This window comes from Phoxinus phoxinus (assembly GCF_949152265.1).
Source record: "Phoxinus phoxinus genome assembly, chromosome: 13".
Taxonomy (NCBI): domain Eukaryota; kingdom Metazoa; phylum Chordata; class Actinopteri; order Cypriniformes; family Leuciscidae; genus Phoxinus; species Phoxinus phoxinus.
In genome coordinates, this window is record NC_136888.1 from 14,224,359 (window position 1) to 14,245,961 (window position 21,603).

A 21,603-nucleotide genomic window follows, 5' to 3' on the forward strand; every position below is an offset into this window, starting at 1 on the left:
CATTTAAATACACGTGTGTGTGTTTTTTTTATAAAACTGGGCTGTTTTATTGGCGTCTTTTTGCGGATGAAACACTGAGCAGTCACACGGGAGACATGATACGGATTTCTGTAAGTTGGACTGTATCTTTCAACATATTTTCTGATGTTCATTCATGTTTATTTCATTCTGTAGCATAGTAAAAAGGAAGAAATTATCACCTTCACTAACGCTCCGCTTGAACTGAGGCGCTACAGTGATCTCTCGCGCCACATTAAAGAGTGTCAAAATGGTATTTATTGTTTGAATGTTGTGATAAAATGGACAGAATTTGACTTTGTTTCATATAAAAAGTAACAAAGCTAATTGCGATTTATTGGACAAACATTCATGTCGAAGCCTGAAAAGTGACCCACAGTCTCAGTTCAACTTTCTCTTCATAAATAAATAAATGCACAATCTAGCCTATATGATTGTCCTGTAAGTTTGTGAATAAAAATGAAAAAGCGATGGCTTTTTATCCTTAAAATATGAAAATTAAAATGATTTTACGACCGTCCGTCAAAATGACAATGCGGAAGTCTAACGCGACCTTTTTTTTTTCCATTATCATACGATATCGAGATTTATCCTGATATTAATTAAAGGGGAAGAAAATGCTTTCCACATATTTGTTAGACCTTGAGTCTGAATGTAGACATGTAAGCTTGCTTGTTCACAATTAAACTCCACAGAGTAGCTAACTTTAAATGTAGGGCCCCATGAAATTAATTTTATTTGGGGGGTCTGTATTTTATGATTTAATACAAATTTATATAAACTTTTTAAATGAAATTATAATTATTAATTTACACCTAACATTGCATTTTTATTTTTTATCAAATAAGATGCTGCACAATAGAACTTTATAAATGTAAAACCTGTATGATATTTCTTAGAAATAATAACATTATTATTACTTTGAGAAGTACACTTTAGTATTTAGTAGTGATCGATTTCTGTTTGCTGTGAATGTCTTTCTGTTTTAGTTTCAGTTTGTATTTGATGTTTTTTTTCCTCAATGAAACAGTGAAAAGCTTGTGAAGTGACTCAAAGCAGTTCATGTGTTCATGTCCTCATATATTAGACGGAAGATGCTGAAAACACAGTGTGTGCGAGTTTGTGTATCAGACGAAACTGTGCCGTTCATTCACACAGAAATCACTTATTAGCGACGTGCACTGACTGTTTATTTCCGCTGTGAGATGAATCCATATAGAGTACAAATGTCCATAGCTTATCAGCGGTATCAACCTAAATGTTAGGGCTATCTTTATGGAAGTAAAATAATGCCAAATGTTTTTTAAAAAAGCCTGTTGAATTGCACTACTTGAAAAAAATATGCATTGCATTATTTCGCTTTATAAATTCGCTTCCACAAATTCAGTGGTTGAAATTCGACAGTAAATTCAACATTGACATCCAGGAACTGCAGGAAAAGCAGTAGATTACCGAGCATAATCTCCATCTGCTGTTAATCAACCTCACCAGCAGGGGGTGCAAGCGCGTGTTGTTGATGAAGATCAGAGCAACAGTTAGAGCAAGCCATTTATTCGCACATTTAGGGACCGTAAGTTACATACGAAATTGGTATACACATTTCTAACTTCAATAGCATTGGAAGAGAATGACTTGCAGTCATAAAAACAACTGTAAAGGGTTCATGTAGGTGTGAGGCATGATGCACACCTTTTACATGTTTTATATTTATTAAAATAAATTGAAGTTTGATATTGAAGTTAGAAACGTGTACCAATGTATGAAACTTTAGAGACGGTCCCTAAATGTGCGAATGTCCAACGTCAAGCCAACTTCATAACCAGTATATCACTGCTGGGAAACGCTTACTGTGAAACTTTGCGCGTTAAGTTCATATTCTGAGTTCATCTGCTTGCCTGTAGCCATATAGTACAGCCTTCTCAATAAGGTGCGAGTTTGGTCTTTTATATCTGTATTAGTCCATTAAGCTAAGCGTTTTATTATGTCCAGCAATCCTGAATTATTGATAATTATTGAAACCCCAGTACTGCAGCACATCGCCGTGATATAAAGTTAAGGCAACTAAACAACCAAGAGAAATATATGTCTCCCTCAAATGTAACATTTGTCCAGTACATCAGCATCGGGGGAATAATTATAATCTCATTATAATCTCGTTCACGGTAGAGAAAGATGAATGTATGCTGCAGGGACTGTGAAGACACTGAATTAAACTCAAAAACAGCCCTCACAATAATCACAAATACACTTACATTTCTATAAATCAGTTTTTATGAATAAATGGCTTGCTCTAACTGTTGCTCTGATCTTCATCAACAACACGCGCTTGCACCCCCTGCTGGTGAGGTTGATTAACAGCAGATGGAGATTATGCTCGGTAATCTACTGCTTTTCCTGCAGTTCCTGGATGTCAATGTTGAATTTACTGTCGAATTTAAACCACTGAATTTGTGGAAGCGAATTTATAAAGCGAAATAAAATGGACTGAAAAATTGCCTGTTGAATATTATAGGTTGTATTTTTAAACAGTTTGAATATTTTGGAAGTGAAATATGAAAGGTGAATATGGATTATTGAATTTTTATTAATGAAAATGTGTTTGAAATGTTTTGAATTGAAATATTCACAGCTTAAATATACAACCATGTTGAATTTCAGCCCATAAAAATGCAAGCCCTAAAAATACAATGCATTAAAATGCAAGCATGGTTAATGCAATGCACATTTTTTTCAAGTAGTGCAATTCAACAGGCTTTTTTATTTCAAAAACATTTGGCATTATTTTACTTCCATATATCTTGATATAATATTGTTTATCGTCAATATATATATATATATATATATATATATATATATACACACACACACACAGTATACATGAAGATTTCAAAAGTAGATATAATACTCTGCAAGACAAACTACTGTTGAAGCACTTTTTGGTAAGGTAAGGTGTAATTGTAAGGTAAGGACTCAATTGTAAGGTAATGTGCTTAATCAAGAGAAATTAAATGACCCATAGTGAGTGTGTGTGCTAAAGGCAGTACCTCATGGGCTGTGTGCGGAGAGCTGTTTTCAAGCTCTCTATGGTCTTATTCCTCTCCTCCTCATCCTCCTTGTCCAGGGCCAGCAGGGACTTCCTCTGGTGGTGATATTTAACGTAAAGGCAAATAATTAATGGACTGACCCAAGTTTGCCAAGTCAAAGTTTTGTTAAAGTACTTCATTTAAAAAAATGTGTGACGGAATTTATAGCTTCACCAATTATCTCATTTTGATGAGTAGGAGCGCTCATCGCCCTATTAAATATTTACAGTTGTTTACCACTGTTACATCCCCAACAACTTCCTCAAGGGCAGCATATGTGAGTTTAATGACTCCCTCTTGACTAAGACTTATGTCCTCAGGGATAAGATGGAAATTAGCATGGTCAGGGAAATGTTCAGTGTTTGCTGTCTAGCTTGCGAGTCATACTTACAGCAGCCATCGAATTTATCTGATCAATGTAGAATTCAGGCCAGCTGGTCGCCCCCTTGATCTCTTCCTGTTCCTATGGAAAAACTAAAAGATTAGCCTGCATACTGGAATCAAACAAACGCACATTCGACCAACAGACAGAAAACATCTGACACAAAAATGTCAACGTACTGTCCTCCACACCAACAGAGATCTTTTTGTACTGCCACATTCTCATGTACTTCAACAGCTATGATGTGTGAGAACATGGCTTATCTAACCATTACAATTCCCAGAAAATCGCATCCAACAATCCAAAAGTGTTTGTGAACGGATATGTTATGTGTGTGTGTGTGTGTGTGTGTGTGTGTGTGTGTGTGTGTGTGTGTGTGTGTGTGTGTGTGTGTGTGTGTGTGTGTGTGTGTGTGTGTGTGTGTGTCTCCACAGCTGACACCTTCTTTGAGATGCTTCTTGTTACCTGAAAGCAGACACAGACTCAGCACTTCGGCACTACTCCACTCCCAATTTTGAGTTAAACGCTCTGGCAGAGTGCTAAAAGGCTACGATTCAGTCCAAAACATGCCTTTTCCCATAGTAACTTATTCTTTAAAGCTTTCAATACAAAGCCTGGGGTTTGGAAACAATACCACAGTGTTTTGTGCTATGCTCAAGTGTCTATAATATAGCAGCTGCTTGCTCTTTCAGACTGAGATTGACTTTTGCTGGCCAGGGTAAGTTTGGAATTGGGAATTGGGGTTGTTTTGGGGGGGTTCGCGCACCACATGAGCCGATAAGCTTCCAGGAATCTTATTTAACAAGTCCACCCATTGTTTTATTATCACATTCTGCAATTATACAATTTAACTAAACTATTTTGGACCATAGGGCCTTAGAGATTAATAAAAAGATAGCTTGAAACCAAAACGAAGGGTGAGAAAGTTCTCATTATAGTTATTATGAACACAAATACTTCGTACCAGACATTCACAAGTTCCTTTGCCTCAACATCTTGACAGTAGTTTTAGCACTCATTATATTGCACGGTGTTGGTTCCACATGTTGCTCAGACCCCAAAACTCCACTGGGAGGAGATTTGATCCAGGCCTTGCAGGTGTAGTTGGCTGAAACACTGCATTCAGTGTTTTATTGAGCTGGGATTACACCGCATACACATTTTTCTAAGACAGTTTTGGTTGAAGCATTTCTGCAAATTTCTTCAAATCTGTAGTTCTAAAATAAAATAAAATATATAGTTTTACGGAATAAAAAAAATGGAGTAAATGAAAAATAAATAAATACAATATTTTTATGTCGGTTTATTTTCTGCCTGTATTTCCTCTGGGGAACTCAAAAGAAAATATGGGGAGGAAAACAACATTTGTGGGACCCCACTGACTCTTTTTCTGTATGGCCAAAAAAGATCATACTAAAAATACTGAAACCATCTTCTTTTTTTGTTTTATATAAGAAGAAAAATTCAAACGAGTTTGGAACGACATGACGTTGAGTAATTGGCAGAATTTTCATTTTTGGATGAACTATCCCTTCAAGTTGAGAGCTGACAGGCATAAGCTAAAAAATGTTCCAACTGAAATTCCATCTCTACTAGTGTATAAGCTTACAAAGCTTTGATCCCTCATACAGAACACCAACATAAATGTTTGCTTTAATATATGAATGAGAATAAACTTCATTCCTAACACCATAATGATTGACAGTATTCTTTTTTAAGTGTTTTTGGAGGACAACAGGTCAGCAGCTGAAGATCGATCCCCTGGTGGGTCGTGACCAGGTAACTGGTCATGAACTCCAGCAGCCGTAGACAATCCCCAGGCCACCGCTGTGTGGTTTGCTCTTTAGTTCCACTGGTGTAAATGCCTCTTATAAATGACGGTTTACAGAGTGTGTCAGGGCAGCCTGGGTTCTGTTACCTCTCACTCCTCAGACCCAAATCACACATACTGTGAAAATAAACCCTCGCACTCAACACCACTTCTCTGTCCCGAAGCCAAGCCTGTGCTAGAGAAGCACCGTTTACATTACGTCCTTTTTTGGATGTACAGTAAGACTGTGATGTGTTCACACATTTAGCTGCTTAGTTTCAAACTCTACGGTCAAGTCAGATTAAATTGTTTTTTAGGAAACTGCTATGGATGTTCAAAGCCAGACAAAGCACTTAGTCCTTCTAAAAAAAAAAAAGGAAAAGGTCCTTGCCCAGTCCCATCAAGTGGCAATGTCTTACCTTCTTCTTGCTACAGTAGATTTGCCATTTCTTCTCAGCAGGAAGGGCAAACATGGCCTCTCTATGTTTCTCCGAGAGATCCAGCTCATCCTGTAGGAGAAGGAGACACGATGAGAGGTTTCAAGTGTATACTATAAAATTTCAAGCCCAATAAAGGATGTTGAATTCTCATAAGTCACATTCTCATAAGGTTAAATACTTAAAATTAAGACTCTAGGTCCCTTTGATTTCAATAGAATATACATTAGAATAGAATAGAATAGAATAGAATAGAATAGAATAGAATAGAATAGAATAGAATAGAATAGAATAGAATAGAATAGAATAGAATAGAATAGGGTACTGGATATTTATTACATTTATGCAAATAAGTAAATACATATCTTACAAACAATGGCTGCACAATTATTTATATATATAAATACATTTAAAGTTGACAATAAATAAATAGATACCTTACAAATTACAAGGATTGCACAAAAATATATTATATTTAGGATATTTATATTCATGAATATTCATTTAAACTATGAAATGTAAAATGTACACTAAATAAACAAACTAAAATGATTGGGCAAAAGGGGAAAAAACATAATAACATGTACATAATAAATGTCAAATGTACTTGGCAGTGACACACACAGGCGTCCTATCAAGTCGGCCACGAGGCCTGACAAAACCAACATGACTTAAAGTCTGACATCAGTATCTGGATATCAATGACCCTGGAGCGGGGGTTAATTTCCCACAATTCTGTGTGAGGGAGAGACTTCTTGTTTCCTCACAGCAAAGAAATTATTTAGTCATGTAAACCATCAATTAATGCCTGCACGCTCCCGTGACCTCTGTGCATTCCCATGATGCAGTCCTGGACTAAGTTGGTCATATTCAGTCCAGATGTTCGGGCACAAGTTAATTAACATCATGTGAGAGACACATACAACAAGCAGGTCCAGAGACCACTTTAACAGGCTGCATAAGGAAATAATGAGGATAAAAAGGATGAAAAATACAGGGAAATCGTATAATCCAACTCGTAAGTACTCATGTATATTTGAGCAGAGATTCCAGAGAGAGAACATCACATCCAGACACCACATCTATTGTAAAGGCAGGCAGGTCAAAATCTGATCTTCTCCAGATCGTTCTCTCATACAATTCCCTCTATTTCTCTATGGGGAAAAAACTGAACCTGAGACTTTGTTCACTGAAAGTCATTTAGAAGCAGCAACAAGTGATAACTGGATGCTTTCAAGCAGGGACAGCAGTGTACTTGCGACATCTAGCATTGCGTCTGGTTGTGACAGTGTTAAATTATGAGACCAGTTTTCTGTTTGAGTTGCAGCTTCAGTGAAAGCAGACTCGACAAAAAAAAAAAAAAAAAGTTCACAGATAAAGTTCAGTATTTCTTCATGAGGAGGACGGTTTTCTCACCTCAAATCGATGCAGAAACAGAAGTCTGCGGGAAGTATTTTCCTGTTAAATCAACTTAACATGACACTGATTGACATCTCAGTTGTGCCTCTCTGTGAGAGCTCAAAGGCTCAGCAGGGGACAGGCTGCGTAAGAGATGGGAGTCTGGCGCATGCAAGTCATCCATGAGCCCATCTGTGCCAAATGCCTGCTGGTCATGCGCTGGTGGGCATGAGACATACAGACGTAACTCTACTCAATGGAGTCTGCAGAGCTAATGAGGGGACGTGCATTGTCTAACATACTCTTTACTGGACCATTAGCAGGGAATGCTTGGATTCCCCATATTAAGGAATCCAAGACAAGCATTGATTCACTCCACAAATGGAGGAATGGTAGAGCAAAGCAGTGCTTTAATAAAGAATAAGCTTTTTCTAACTATTCTGATGGGATTCTTTAGAATGAACACAGCTAACAGGCTCTGTTTGTGATTTTTGGCCATGTGGGCATGCAAGCTAACAAACTTTGCATGTTCTGTCTTAGCAAAAAAATGTAATGGTGAAAATCTATCATGGGATGCAAAGACAAGTTCCTTCTGTTTTAATAAGTTATCCTTAACATGCCTATCACTATAATATTTGACAAAACCAAAGACCAGATTTGACTTTCAAAGTGGCCTGTGTCCAAAAGTAAAAAAAAAAGTAAAAAACATGAGTGCTCCATCTATCCATCCATCCGTCTACCCACCCATCGATCCATCTAGCATCTATTCACTCATCCTTCCATCCATCTAAAAATTCATCATGGGATACAAAGAAACCTTCCTCTCGGTTTAAATAAGTTATCCTTTACATGCCTGCCAATAAATGTTTGACAAAACCAACAACCAGATTTGACTTTCAAAGTGGCCTGTGTCCAAAGATCTAAAGTATCAGGCCCTAAATAGAAAGTTGAATAAAACGTATAGCAAACTAAAAGAAAATTGGACTACAATGAGTGCTCCATCTATCCATCCGTCCGTCTACCCACCCATCGATCCATCTAGCATCTATTCACTCATCCTTCCATCCATCCAAAAAAATCATCATGGGATACAGTCAAGTTCCTCACTGTTTTAAGAAGTTATCCTTTACATGCCTGCCAATATAATGTTTGACAAAACCAAAGACCAGATTTGACTTTCAAAGTGGACTGTTTCCAAAGATCCTACCTATCCATCCATCCATCCATCCAATTGACCGTTCGCAAAGACCCGCCCCCCTTAGTTACTGTCGCTATGTCCGACAAGCCACATTTTTTCTCACGCCACACCATGTTCTCACGCAGTGAAAAATATATCGCGGAGCAGAGGGGACACTGACAACGCACTGAAAAAACAGGACAGACCAGCTTACTTTTGGGTTACTTTTGATATTAAACATTAAACAAAGTCTCATCTTTCAAATGTGGTAATTTTTTTAACAAAATTTAAACAATAAATTCCGTTTTGTGCCTCTTTAATGTGTCTGACAGATCGCTGTAGAGCCTCAGTTAAAGCTGCTCGTGAACCGATCATCTCTTCCCTCTAGTTCATTAGCATCAAATAATCATGAATGAACATAAGAAGGAATGTTGTTTTAACCGCGAAAAGGCGTCGGTAAATCTTCCCATGTTAATCTACTAACTCTCCTGACTGCTTTGTCGGACAAAATGGCGGATGCCAAAGTATGATTGGTCAGATCACCTGTCAATCTAGCTCCCTGCGAAGGGTCAACTGAGAGTATGGGAAATAAATAAAAGAATGAAAACAAAAGAAAGAGTCTGTGGTCATGGAACAGCACATACCACCAGTTCAGTGAACATGGCATCCAGTTCCTCAGTGGGGGGCATGGGCAGGGTGGGCTCCATGGTTTGCAGTGTGAAGTTGCTGTCATGGCGGAGGCGGTAGGTGATCTCAGGCTGGTCCCGTCCCTTTAGACAGCAGCAGAGGAATGACAGGCCCCGTCCTCCTCGCTTACGTGGGGCCATCATGGCCAGAGGCCCAGCCAGTCAAATGTGTCTCGCTTCAGCTACGACACCCTGTCCAAGAGAAAGCAAAGAGAGACAATGAGGAGGGGTTATATCAAAGCTGCAAAAAAATGATACTGGGAATAATTTTTTAGTTCACTGAAAATGTGCTAGGACGCAGCTAAATGCAAAACAGAACAACAAGGTTGAAAATCATACCCTCACCCAGGGCTATTTGCAGTCATATGTTACATGAGAAGTGTGATATACTGAAACTAAAATGTATTGAGTATACACTCTTGACTAACAGGTTACATTGGACCTCCCACTGTAGACCAGTAGCAATACGGAAAATATCAGTATTGGTGGATAAAATCTTACTGCATTGAAACAAAATCAAGGCTTTGATTGTACTTCATGTTCTGCAAAGGTACACAGTTTTGAGCCAATTAACTTTTTTTTTAAAGAAATTCATACTTTATATGCAGCACTCATTGATCATTACATTGTTTAAAAGAGACACATTTCTATGAAAAATTTCCTATAAATTCTGTTCTTTTAAACTGTCTATTCATCAAAAAACTGTTTTCAAACTTGATAATAATAAGAAATGTTTCTTGAGCAGCAAATCAGCATATCAGAATGATTTCTGAAGGATCATGTGACACTGAAGACTGGAGTAATGATGCTGAAAAGTGAAAATACAGATTTTGCCAGCACATGAATAAATTATATTTTAAAATATATATTTTTTTATATATTTTAAATTGCAAAAACATTTTTACAATATTGAGCGAGCAAATAAATGCAGCCTACGTGAAGATAAGAGACTTACCGAACGGTAGTTATGTACAAAAAACGAGAAATGGGATTGACTGTTTGTGTCTCTGTGCAGTGATACTCATATGCAGCAATGTATGATCTTACATCCCATCACAACAATCACATAATCCTCATAAACTCTGACATGATTCGACACGCAGATTGTCATGTAGACAGATAAAATATAGCCATAAAAGCAATAAGCGCTCATATTACACTATTTGGTGTTTTTCTTCTGCAGGTCTTCTGAAGCCATATGATAGCTTTGTGTAAGGAACAAACCAGTGTAAAATTGTATCGCGCATCAAGATAAAATTTTGGTCTGTTCTTCACACAAAGCTATCGTATGACTTTAGAAGACTTGAAATATAGTGCATAAACTAACTTCAGGGTGCTTTTTATATCCTTTTTTGGGTTGAATGAACTTTCTTCAAACCTTATTCTTTTTAAACAGATTTGAAACGTCATGAGGGTGAGTAAATGATGACTGAAATTAAAAGAAATTTGGATAAACTTTCTTTGAATACCTTCAACACCAGGGGCCTGATGTATAAACATTGCATATGCACAAAATTGGCATTATATATATATATATATATATATATATATATATATATATATATATATATATATATATATATATATATATATATATATATAAACATCATAAAATATATGTTTACCTTATAGGAAAAAAATTGCATAGATTTGTGCAAAATGCAAAATTTAGCTTTTTTGCATACGCACAATTTTAGGATGAAATGAAATCCACAGAAAGTTTTATACATGAGACCCATGGTTACTCCCTTTGCGTCTCTTCATGATAAAGAGTGTCTGCCAAATGACTACTTAATCACATCATCACCTTGTTTGGTCTAGATGTCCCTAGATGTCCCCTTGTTTGAAGTCCCAGATTTCATAAAACACAAAAAGGTACACATACACAAAGATTTGTCTGGCTGTAGTCTATATATACCCAGACCTCACACAGTGAAACTAGCCCTCACCTCTCAATAGACTAAACCGTGTTCATCTTCCCTTTCTCCATATAAGGAATAACAGAGAAAGTTACCATGCCCAACTTTATCTTCATCCAGTCCTGCTTTAATGAGTACACCGGCCTGAGCTCCAGCGCTAAAGCCATCATCATGACCCGTAAACTTCACTCTGAATTTATGATCAGACCCAGAAGCTCAAAGTGACCAGATGTTTCCCTTTAGAAGAACAGGGACATAAATGCTTAAATGGCTTCAGGATTCGACTGCAGTTTATAGCACGTGTGTTTGTGTAAAATCTGCTCAGTGTACTTGACCCTGCAGGGCAAGTTTATAGTGCCATCATACACAAACACAGACTTAAATGGTGATGCCAAACATGATCCGCTATCCAGTTTGACCTCTGAATGTTTGTCTGCAGCTTATCTGAGAAAAGAAACTGCCCAAAATCGCAGTTTTTTTAATTATCAGACCATCAACCATGCATCAGAATCAGAATATAAAAGCTATTTTTGGAGGCTATTGTCATTTTTATTTAGAAGATGGTGGAGAATTGACAGGAAAAAGGAGGGATGCACCAAGAAATGACCCAAGCCAGACTCAAAATCTGGGTGAAAAAATAGCTAAATTATATTTAGACAAAACCACTACAACTAAAAAACACAATTTATCGAACTAAATTAAAAACAGTATTTAGCCTAACTGAATGCGTATTACAAAAAAGTAGTTATTTCATGCAGGGGCATCTGTGTAACCCCATTGAGATTATTATAATGAATATGTGAATCCTTTCTTTCAACTGATTCTTTAACATGAATCTAAAACCAATAGGACTTCCAAATGCTTCTTGAAATGGAGGACGGCTATTGTGAGTGTGTTTGATATTGCCTATGCTTATTTGGTTATTAAGCTACATGCACAGTATAACATGGCATTCAAATGTATGTGTCATTTGTAAGCATTTTGTTATGCTACACACAACTTCTGAAAACAGAATGATGCTGAAAAAGCTACAGTCGAAAATAAGACTGACTGAAAAATTGTGTTAAATTACTACGGATGCAACTTTTAGTTTAGTTAATCCTCAACTATTTTCTCAAAATGAAGGAAACCCCTTGTTTGAATACTTATTGTTTCAGTGAAGACCAGGATTTCAAACCATGAATTAAAGTAAGCAGCATCTCTCATAGAATTCGGTTCAAGATATAGATAGAAATGTAGAACTACAGTAGGCTTTTGTCTGTAGGCCTATGCACTGCAGGACCTAAAAAGTCACATCCAGATGAGAAGGATAAAAAAAGGAAGGAAGGAAGGAAGGAAGCAGAGAGGCAAAGAGAAAGCTAAATTGCAAAGGAAACTCTCCTGAGTTTTTTTCTGAGGCTTGAAACGAATGATTCACTCTGCCATGTCAACAACCTGGATGTTCACACTAACACGGCCTTGAGTAATTTCCCAACAAGGAAGAGTATCTCGATTCTCACACTGTAACCATTTAGCAGCGATAACCCAGCAGAGCAGACACAGCTGTTCCGCTGAGCAAGGCTGGGAATTTTCTCACCGCTGGGTTTATTCCATGGTGTGAAAATAGCTCCGGCCTGGCTAGCTGGTCAAATGATCGGTGGGCAAAGACCACACACTTCACACTATAAAAATGGATTCCACTTTTTCAGACACATATCACAACGACATGACATTTATTCATTTAGAAGATGGGTAAATCTCACAAAAACATCAACATTTTGTATAATGATAATGAAGCCTATTTTTAGGACCATTTGTTTTGCATGATGACATTAAAAATAAAAAAAGAAGCACATCTAAGCACATTTCCCCCCAAACTCTCATTACTGTAATGCATTTAGTGAATTTGATTGAGATTTATTTTGTAATACCCATTGTACTGAAAATTCTCATTTCTCATTACTGTCACAGAACTACAACAACTAAAGGCGACATATACATAGGTTAACCAAGCAGACTAGAAACAGGTGCGCAACTAAATCAGTAACCATGGAAACAAATGAAGACCAGGGGCGAATTCCAAATGGCATTTGTGTCCCCTTGAAGGGCACTTCGGGAAGGGGACGCCATTTATAGGGGTGTTCCGAACGAAAGTGAAAAACTGAATCCTTTCACGAAGGGCACTTCCACAAGTCCGTTAGTGAAGGGAACATGCGATGGTCACTTCAAGGAAGTAATTTAATCGTTTATGGTCATGTGACCCAGGGTGACAAGTCCTCATGCACGACTCATTTTAAATCTAGAAATGGCGGGAGTTGGAGCGAAGTTAACAGATTTATTCAAATTGTTTTTTTATATATATTAACAAAATATAGGCTATTACACACATTTCCGTCATGAATTTCATGTTAAGTTTGAAAAAAAAGTAGTAAGAAATGTGTTTAATGGTTAACTTATAAACTTAAAAGCAGATTGGGAACACGCACACAAACATATAAAGCATATTTTAAAAACTTAATTATAAAATATACATTTATTTGTATCATATTAACAGGACATTTCTGTTGTCGCGGTCTAGCTTTGTCGTGGTAAGCTTGTGAAGGCAAGCTAATGAGAAAATTGACCTGTCTTTCAATGCTCCCTTCGCCAAGTGCGTTCCAAACAGCTTCATTATGACACACAAGTGCCCTGCTCCGTCTAAAGTCACCCTTCAAGGGCTCTGCCCATCTCACTTCCGATTGGAATTTGCCCCAGGAAAGGGGGGAACAAAGGAAACAGGAACAGAACACAGGAAAACAAGATGCTACAAAAAAAAAAATCATGAAAACAGAACATAAACCTGACAATTACATTCTCAGTATTAATTAAATTAAAGCCAGTACAACAAACACTACTTAAATACTCCTGGTTCTACCAGACTCTCGTTCATTTCATTTGTACAGAGAGTCTGGCCTCTCTCCATTGACAAGCGTTAACTTTCTTGAAGGCGGGTACTCCGTTGAAGTTTAAAACTATTGGATCGGCCCAGAGTCACTCTGGATCTGCCATAACCAATCGCTAACGTTTGGTCGTGACGTATGATGACTCAAACTAGCGCACAACCTCAACGTCATCGTTCTCAGCCACTCCCTCCGTTCGCTGATTGGACCGGTAAAAAAAGAAGAAGAAGAATATACCACAATCCCAGACGTAGTTCTGAAGGAAAATGAAAATTGAACGGAAGTACGTAGGAGGGCGGAGCCAGGCTACCTGATAAGTACATGACAATATAAATATATTAAAAAAATATATATATAACATTACAAATATATATAAATGTTTGACTCAAAGCCAAAAGATGATATGTAGGCTATATTGTAAGGTTGGACTGCATCAACTAAAAATACAGAGTAAAATTAATTTCAGTGTTCTTGTGAGCAATATCCGATAAACCAAGTGAATAATGCAAGCAGCACACAGTATGCCACTGTAAATCATTCAAAAGCGGCAGATTTTAATCCCACGTGCCACTGCTGGATGTCCTTGTTCGCAAGGTCTGATCCAAACTATGACCCACAAGCAAACACCGCAAAGCAAATATTCTCTTCTTTTGTAATTCAAACACGATACAATGCAGGAGCTTATCTGACAAATGTAAAAATAAAAACGGCTAATCCAAATCTCCACATCTTGTCCAAACAAAGCATTGGGATCGCCTGGGAGCAAAATAATCTTTGCATCCTGGGAAACCCCTAAAATGTAAAAATTTAAAAAGACTATGCTAGAACAGGAAAGTTATTATTACAAAACCTACAAATGTGTGGATGTAAAAAAAAAAAAAAAAAAAAAAAAAAAAAAGATCGTCTGCTCCTCATCTTTCAGCTCACAGGCTTATGGGATACCGCAGTCTGTACAGAGACAGGTGACTAAAATATTTACAACTAAAATAGTAAAAGAATCAGCAGCTAGCCTAAATGAAAGCAAACATGTGCTATGAACGGAGCGTAACATTTTATCCCTAATAAAAAATGACGTCTTTCCCAAAGCCCAAATGAAATAAGAGTCTCGCTCTCGCTGTGCTTGTAAAACACATAAAACAACCATTTTAAATATAAGCTTGTCTTTTCTGAATGGACGACTGTTAACTGAAAAAAAGAAGCATGTCCTAAAAATTTGTCACAAGTCTATTTCCTTTGACAAGCATCATTGAAAGTCTTGTTATTGTTTACTAAACTTGTCTTTTTTTAAATTGTGATTTAAAATAAAGTTTAAATAAAATATAAATATTAGATGAAAAAATAACTGGCCCTGGCAAATAACTGAAATAAGTCAAAGAAAAAAATTAAATAAAAATAGCCTAAATGGTACTACAAATCACAAAAGCACATAATAAAAGTGCAACGTTTGTTGTATTCCTGAGCATCTGGTAGACCTTATTCACAGCCGCATCATCTTTGATTTTAAACTGGAATGAAAGCGAGGCTGTGAGGGATAGACGTACATCTCTTCAGTGGGTTGTACTGTTATTTAATGTATTTTTGGATTGTTCTGCTGACCGAACACTGCAAAAATAGATTTCCAAGAAGTTTCAGTAGACAAAAAACTCCAGACAACATGAGTTGTGAAAAACAATAAGAGATCTTGGAGCTTTAAACAGCTTTTTACAGCGGATGCCATTGAAAACAAAGTAAGTTTATCCCTCACAGCCTCGCTTTCATAAGGTCTATAGTGTTCCTTTTTTAAAGGAACACTCCGACTTTTTGGGACTTTAGCCTATTCACCTTATCCCCCAGAGTTAGATAAGTCCATACATACCTTTTTCATCTCCGTGCGTGCTATAAGTCTGTTTGACGCACCCACCGCTAGCCTAGCTTAGCACAAAGACTGGATGTGAATGGTTGCAGCTAGCATACTAATCCAAATAAGTGACAAAATAACGCAAACATTTTCCTATTTACATGTTGTGATTTGTATAGTCACAGAGTGTACAAAAAACAAAGTCACATGAGACACAGACATATTTTAACCGTATAAATACTGGGAACTATATTCTCTGAAGGCGAAGCACTGCTACTTGGGCGGAGTGATAACCGCAGCACCTGAGACGCGCCGTGGTGAGGAGCAGAGAGTTCGTTCAGAGTTTGGGTAACAGAGTCAGCAATTTATAAATAGTAAAAGCGTAGTTTACAATCATGGATTTTCGCTGTATTGTATAGAACTGTGACAATAAACAGGGGAGACCAGGTAATACCATGATGTTTCATAGAATTCCAACTAAAAACGCTGACCGGATGAAGAAATGGCTAAGTTACTTGCTCTGGATATTGATCAAAACACACCTAATGAGATTATCAAGGGACATTATGTTTGCTCGGTACATTTCACTGAGGACGACTATTTTCAAAAAATTGAATTTGCCACAAGGACCATGAAACGTGTGCTGAAGGATACAGCCATCCCATCGATATCACATAAGTTACAGGACAAAGTGAGCGGCTGCGGTAAGTGTTCCGTTATATTTTTTAAATGTTTAGCCTAACGTTACTGTAACAGTGCCATTAGCTAACTTAGATCTAATGTAACGTTAGTGACACTATTATATGAATAGGGTGGTAACTACTATTGCAGTTGTTTACGGGCTCCATGTATCCCCTGCAATGTTAGTATTGTTGCCTCGAACGCGCTCTGTCGTCCCAGTAACACTTGAGCGGAGCTAGAGTCACTCACGTGGTTTTGTTGACAGAAGAAACAACGGCGCGTCTCAGGTGCTGCGGTTATCACTCCGCCCAAGTAGCTGTGCTTCGCCTTCAGAGAATATAGTTCCCAGTATTTATACGGTTAAAATATGTCTGTGTCTCATGTGACTTTGTTTTTTGTACACTCTGTGACTATCCAAATCACAACATGTAAATAGGAAAATGTTTGTTTTATTTTGTCACTTATTTGGATTAGTATGCTAGCTGCAACCATTCACATCCAGTCTTTGTGCTAAGCTAGGCTAGCGGTGGGTGCGTCAAACAGACTTATAGCACGCACGGAGGTGAAAAAGGTATGTATGGACTTATCTAACTCTGGGGGATAAGGTGAATAGGCTAAAGTCCCAAAAAGTCGGAGTGTTCCTTTAACATAATGATGATACAATTTTCAGTGACAAACTTACCCTAGCAATAACTGTTCTGTTAATAATAACCCTCTGTTGATCCGACTGTCTGTGGGCAGGGATATAAAAGTGCGGCATGGAGCTGTCAAAAGGCCGCCGGATGACTAGGGGTGGGTATTGGCAAGGACTTCACGATACGATACGCATCACGATACATGGATCACGATACGATTTCATCACGATACGATAAATATTGCGATATTCCACACAGTTAACTAAAAATGTAAAACCAAAATAAAATACAAGTTACGGTGTGTGCCATCTGAGTAGTCTTACATCAGATCACATTGATAAATCAGCAGAAGAATTGAGTCAAAGCAATAGGCCTATATTACAAAATTTCCTTTCCAATTAATTTTTTTAGCTGCCATAACAAAATAGACTTGAACTTTTAACAATGGACACATTAAAAACGTTAAAATAAAGTGCATTAGATATTTAAAACTAAATTAAAGTGTAGTGCACAGTTACGGTAAGTTAACTCACTGAGGTTATGTGGGGCTGAGCTTGAATTAAAAACAAACAAACATGGAAATAAAGTGCAGATACTCAGGTACTGTCCATGTAAACAATGAAGTGAAATATGCAGCTTTCACTACCGAAATTGAGAGTGTGTGTGCGCTACTGAGTGAGCGTGCGTTTGTGTGTGTGAGTGAATGTGCATTTGTGTGAGTGAATGTGCGTTGTGTGAGTGAGTGAGCGCGAGAGAGTGCGTGTGTGAGTGAATGTGCGTTTGTGTGAGTGAATGTGCGTTTGTGTGAGTGAGTGAGCGAGAGAGTGTGTGTGCGCTACTGAGTGAGCGTGCGTTTGTGTGCGTGAGTGAGCGCGAGAGTGTGTGTGTGTGTTTGTGTGAGTGAGTGAGCGTTAGAGAGTGCGTGTGTGTGAGAGTGTGTGTGTGTGTGAGTGAGCGCAAGCGAGTGTGTGTATGTGTGCGAGTGAATGTGTGTGTGAGACGGCACGCGATGACTGGTCGGAAAGCAACGTGTGTAGTCTGATATGTTTCTTGTCCACGACAAGAACATAAAGCCGCCATACTGCGACATCTAACGTTGCAGGAACGGAGGTTGTAGTTCACCAGGTCACACCCCGTTTAAAACGTGATTTAAATTATAATTTTTTTATTTTTTTTAACATCGATTTTTTGAGCTGGAAATCGATGTTGTGTATCATGAATATAAAAATCGCGATGTATCGCTGTATCGATTTTTTAGCACACCCCTACGGATGACCTGTTTTGGATCATCCAACAACGAGTAAACACTGTTTATTTACATATAGCTACTAGTATCGACATTGTAACAATACAAAGTAGATTGAAAATAGTTACACATTAAATACTTGTCCAGATACTCTTACCATCCTCTTCTAAAGTAATACAGATTAATTATTGGAGGGGAATAGTATACATTTCTGCAAACCTTGTTCGGTCTCTAGAGACTCAATACAAAAATAAATCAAGGCCTATCCAAGACAAGACTGATATTTCACTACAAAAAACATGCACACAACAGTTATGAGTATAAACGGGAATACTGACAACAAGCACATAAAAGAATTGGGAGGGAACACCAAGGAAGGTAAATCTCAAGTGATGTGCATGTCTGTGCAGCGACTGGCATGAAAATGACACGCTCGTCTTATGAAATCTCTCCCTCTCTCTGTCATACACCAGTGGAGCTAATCCATGACAGCCCAGCCTGTGTATCTCAATGCCCCACCCTGGTGACCGCACTTCAGCAGGGTGTGTGTTAACGTTCACACCATCTCTGATCTGATTCACCAGGCCTCATTTATGTAAGCAAAGTTCTATCTTTATCAACGGCTGTATTGATCCTTCTTCCGGAAGCAATTCCCATTCATGCTGGATCAGGAGTCAATGTATTATGGGAAGGAATACACCAAAATCATGGAGCATGTTTACACAAAAATGCTGGGTTGTTTCAACCCAATTTTGGGTCAAATATGGACCAACCCAGCCATTGGGTTAAATTTTTTAATTACATTTTTAACCCAACATTTGGGGTTTGTCCATATTTGACCCAAAATTGGGTTGAAACAACCCAGCATTTTTTAGAGTGCATCGTGAAGAACTGTATGCACTCCTGCTCAGATTAATGGTTTCAGAATGAAAGTCATGAGAAAATATGATATAGCTAGCCCTACAGATAGCAGCTAATAGCAGCTTCATAGTAATAAACAAAACATAATCAATGATGCAAACTTCATCAAAAATGAGACAAATTTAAAATTCTGCTGCAGTCAGTTCAATGTTAATTCAATTCAGTTCACTTTAATAACTGTCGATGTTGCAAAAATCGTCAATTATGAAACAAAGTCGAATTGGCTAGCAGCTCTGCAGAAAACAGTATATAGTGCCATTATTCAGCTCAATTAAGTTCACATCAAATAAAAGGAAATGTATGCATTATATAGCATTTGTATTAAAGATAAATCATATTTTCAACCAAAACATTTAGCAAAAAGATTTTTGTGAAGTTATGTTAAAAAACAATAGATAAACTATTCAAAAATAAGATAATTTGGACACATTCTGCTTATCAAATGTCCATATTTATATTCGGCTTGTCAAATGTCGATATTTATATTGATAACTTCACAACCACTATCATCAACGTGAGACCATTTGGTTACAGTTATTAGAAGAAAAAAATGTCTCAGAAAAGTGATTTGTTTGTAAAAGCCACTTGGTTTTCTGATGCAATGACATTCAGACATTTTAAACGTCACTTCAGTGTACAGTGGTCACTGTACATTTGATCTTTTCTCTGAAACGCATTTTGGCATGTTGAGAGCATCTGTAGAGCTGCATGCTGCTCATATACAAACAGTCATTCAGTCGAGGACATCTGGTGACTAGAACTTGAACAAATGCAGTAGGGGTGGGCGTTGAGAGCAAAATCTTATATCACGATATGAGTCATTTTATTTCACAATAACTACATAATCACCATATAGATATTTTTGCTTTAAATAAGGTTAGGATATATATTTAAAAAAAATTAGACATTGAAATTGCATAATTCTTCTCACCAAATACTAATTCTAGCCTAAGTATAAAGAATACTCTCAAGCTTATAGGCAAGTAAACAACAGTGATAAAATAAGAACAAAACTAATTTCAAAAGAACAAAGACACAAATGAAGTATACCTAAAGAAGCTTCAAGCACCAGAAATAAAGTGTATAAAAGTAATCAAATGACTAAAAAACACTGCTTAGTCTTAAATCTTAATGAAGTTTCAAAAGTGATTCAGTCAATAGCAATGGGAGATTTTCTCTTTTCTGTTGTTGGATTAACATTATACTAATGTTACTAATGGTCTGTTGAATGCTAGTTAAGGTGTGCAAGTATTTTTAGGAAACGCACGGCTAAAGAAGTCCCAGGCAGGTCTTGACCGCATTACATGTCCATATCACTTCACCAAATGATTTCAGTTATATCAAAAGGTCCTTACAGACTACAACAGCAAAAGAACCAAAACCCACAATGACACTGACCAAGCAAATTAATATAGTAAACAATAGGATAAAAATACATTATTTCCACGTTTTTGCAACAAAATTACATTTATTTCTGTAGGAAAAGCACATACTCTTTCTCCTGCTCTCTTCCACTCAAACGCACACACATACAGTACAGACTCACACAGAAACGTGTTGTCAGCGCTACTCTGATGATTGTATTGGTAAAATAGTTTAGCAACTTACAAAGTTGCATGACATTTCTAACTAGAGGGGTAATAACGGCGAAGCAGATAAACAGTTTCACTATTAGTAGAGACACACAATCGCATAACCACGATAAAGACAAAACTTCTACCGGTTGACAAATTTCAACCAGTTAATTGTGTCTACCGCTTACCCCTAAATGGCAGGATGTTAATTCTCTTTTTATATGCTCTGACAGAAGGGTCTGATTTTCCTTTAAGAGTTGTAAAATGAAAAACATTCTTATTATCCTCATTCCACAGACAGATCTTAAGAGATATAAAGTGAAAGACAAAGAGCAAAGATAAGCATTTTAAAGATTAATAAATAAAACATACTCAAATCCATGGGAAGACAAGTGTGCCTGTTTCAGCTTTGTGTACTCAAACTAAACAGTTGTAATCAGTTTCATTAAAAGTCTGACCACATTTAGGCACCGTCTAAAGAGTTTGGGCAGTTGGATTTATAAAGGAGAGAGTTCTCAAAGAGGCACACAACTCAAGTGATGTCATGGGAAATGCACTACTTATGGGCTATTTGCATTTTCTTTATTTCGGGTGAAACGGTTGTGACATGAACAAGATATTTGGATAAGTAGTCTTAATTTTAAATTACGCCAATAATTGGAAACAATTTTTTTGCATTTTATTATATCTTATTTTACTAAGAAATATTTTAGCTTGGCTTAAAAGTGTAAAACTGTTCATATTTTAAACAACAGTACCAGTTATAGTAATGCATTTTAAAATGTCAACTTTAAATACACTATCTGTCCAAGAGGCGGCTTTTTGTGTGTGCGAGCGCCACATTGAGTTTTCTTCTGTGGCTTTTTTGTAGCAATAACCGT

At 37.2% G+C, this 21,603-nt stretch overlaps 1 protein-coding gene across 5 annotated transcripts in view; it reads right to left on the minus strand.

Moving 5' to 3' along the window:
- daam1a (dishevelled associated activator of morphogenesis 1a) overlaps positions 1-21,603 on the minus strand; it is a 58,286-nt gene that overhangs the window by 16,999 nt on the left and 19,684 nt on the right. For all 5 annotated transcript variants that reach the window (XM_079633193.1, XM_079633192.1, XM_079633190.1 and 2 more), the window contains exons 2-5: positions 8,950-9,183; positions 5,713-5,802; positions 3,493-3,564; positions 3,063-3,157 (exon numbers count right to left, since the gene is read on the minus strand). In XM_079633193.1, the coding sequence (XP_079489319.1) occupies positions 3,063-3,157; positions 3,493-3,564; positions 5,713-5,802; positions 8,950-9,135 (443 nt within the window). In that variant the 5' untranslated portion in view covers positions 9,136-9,183. The remainder of the gene's footprint in view (positions 1-3,062; positions 3,158-3,492; positions 3,565-5,712; positions 5,803-8,949; positions 9,184-21,603) is intronic.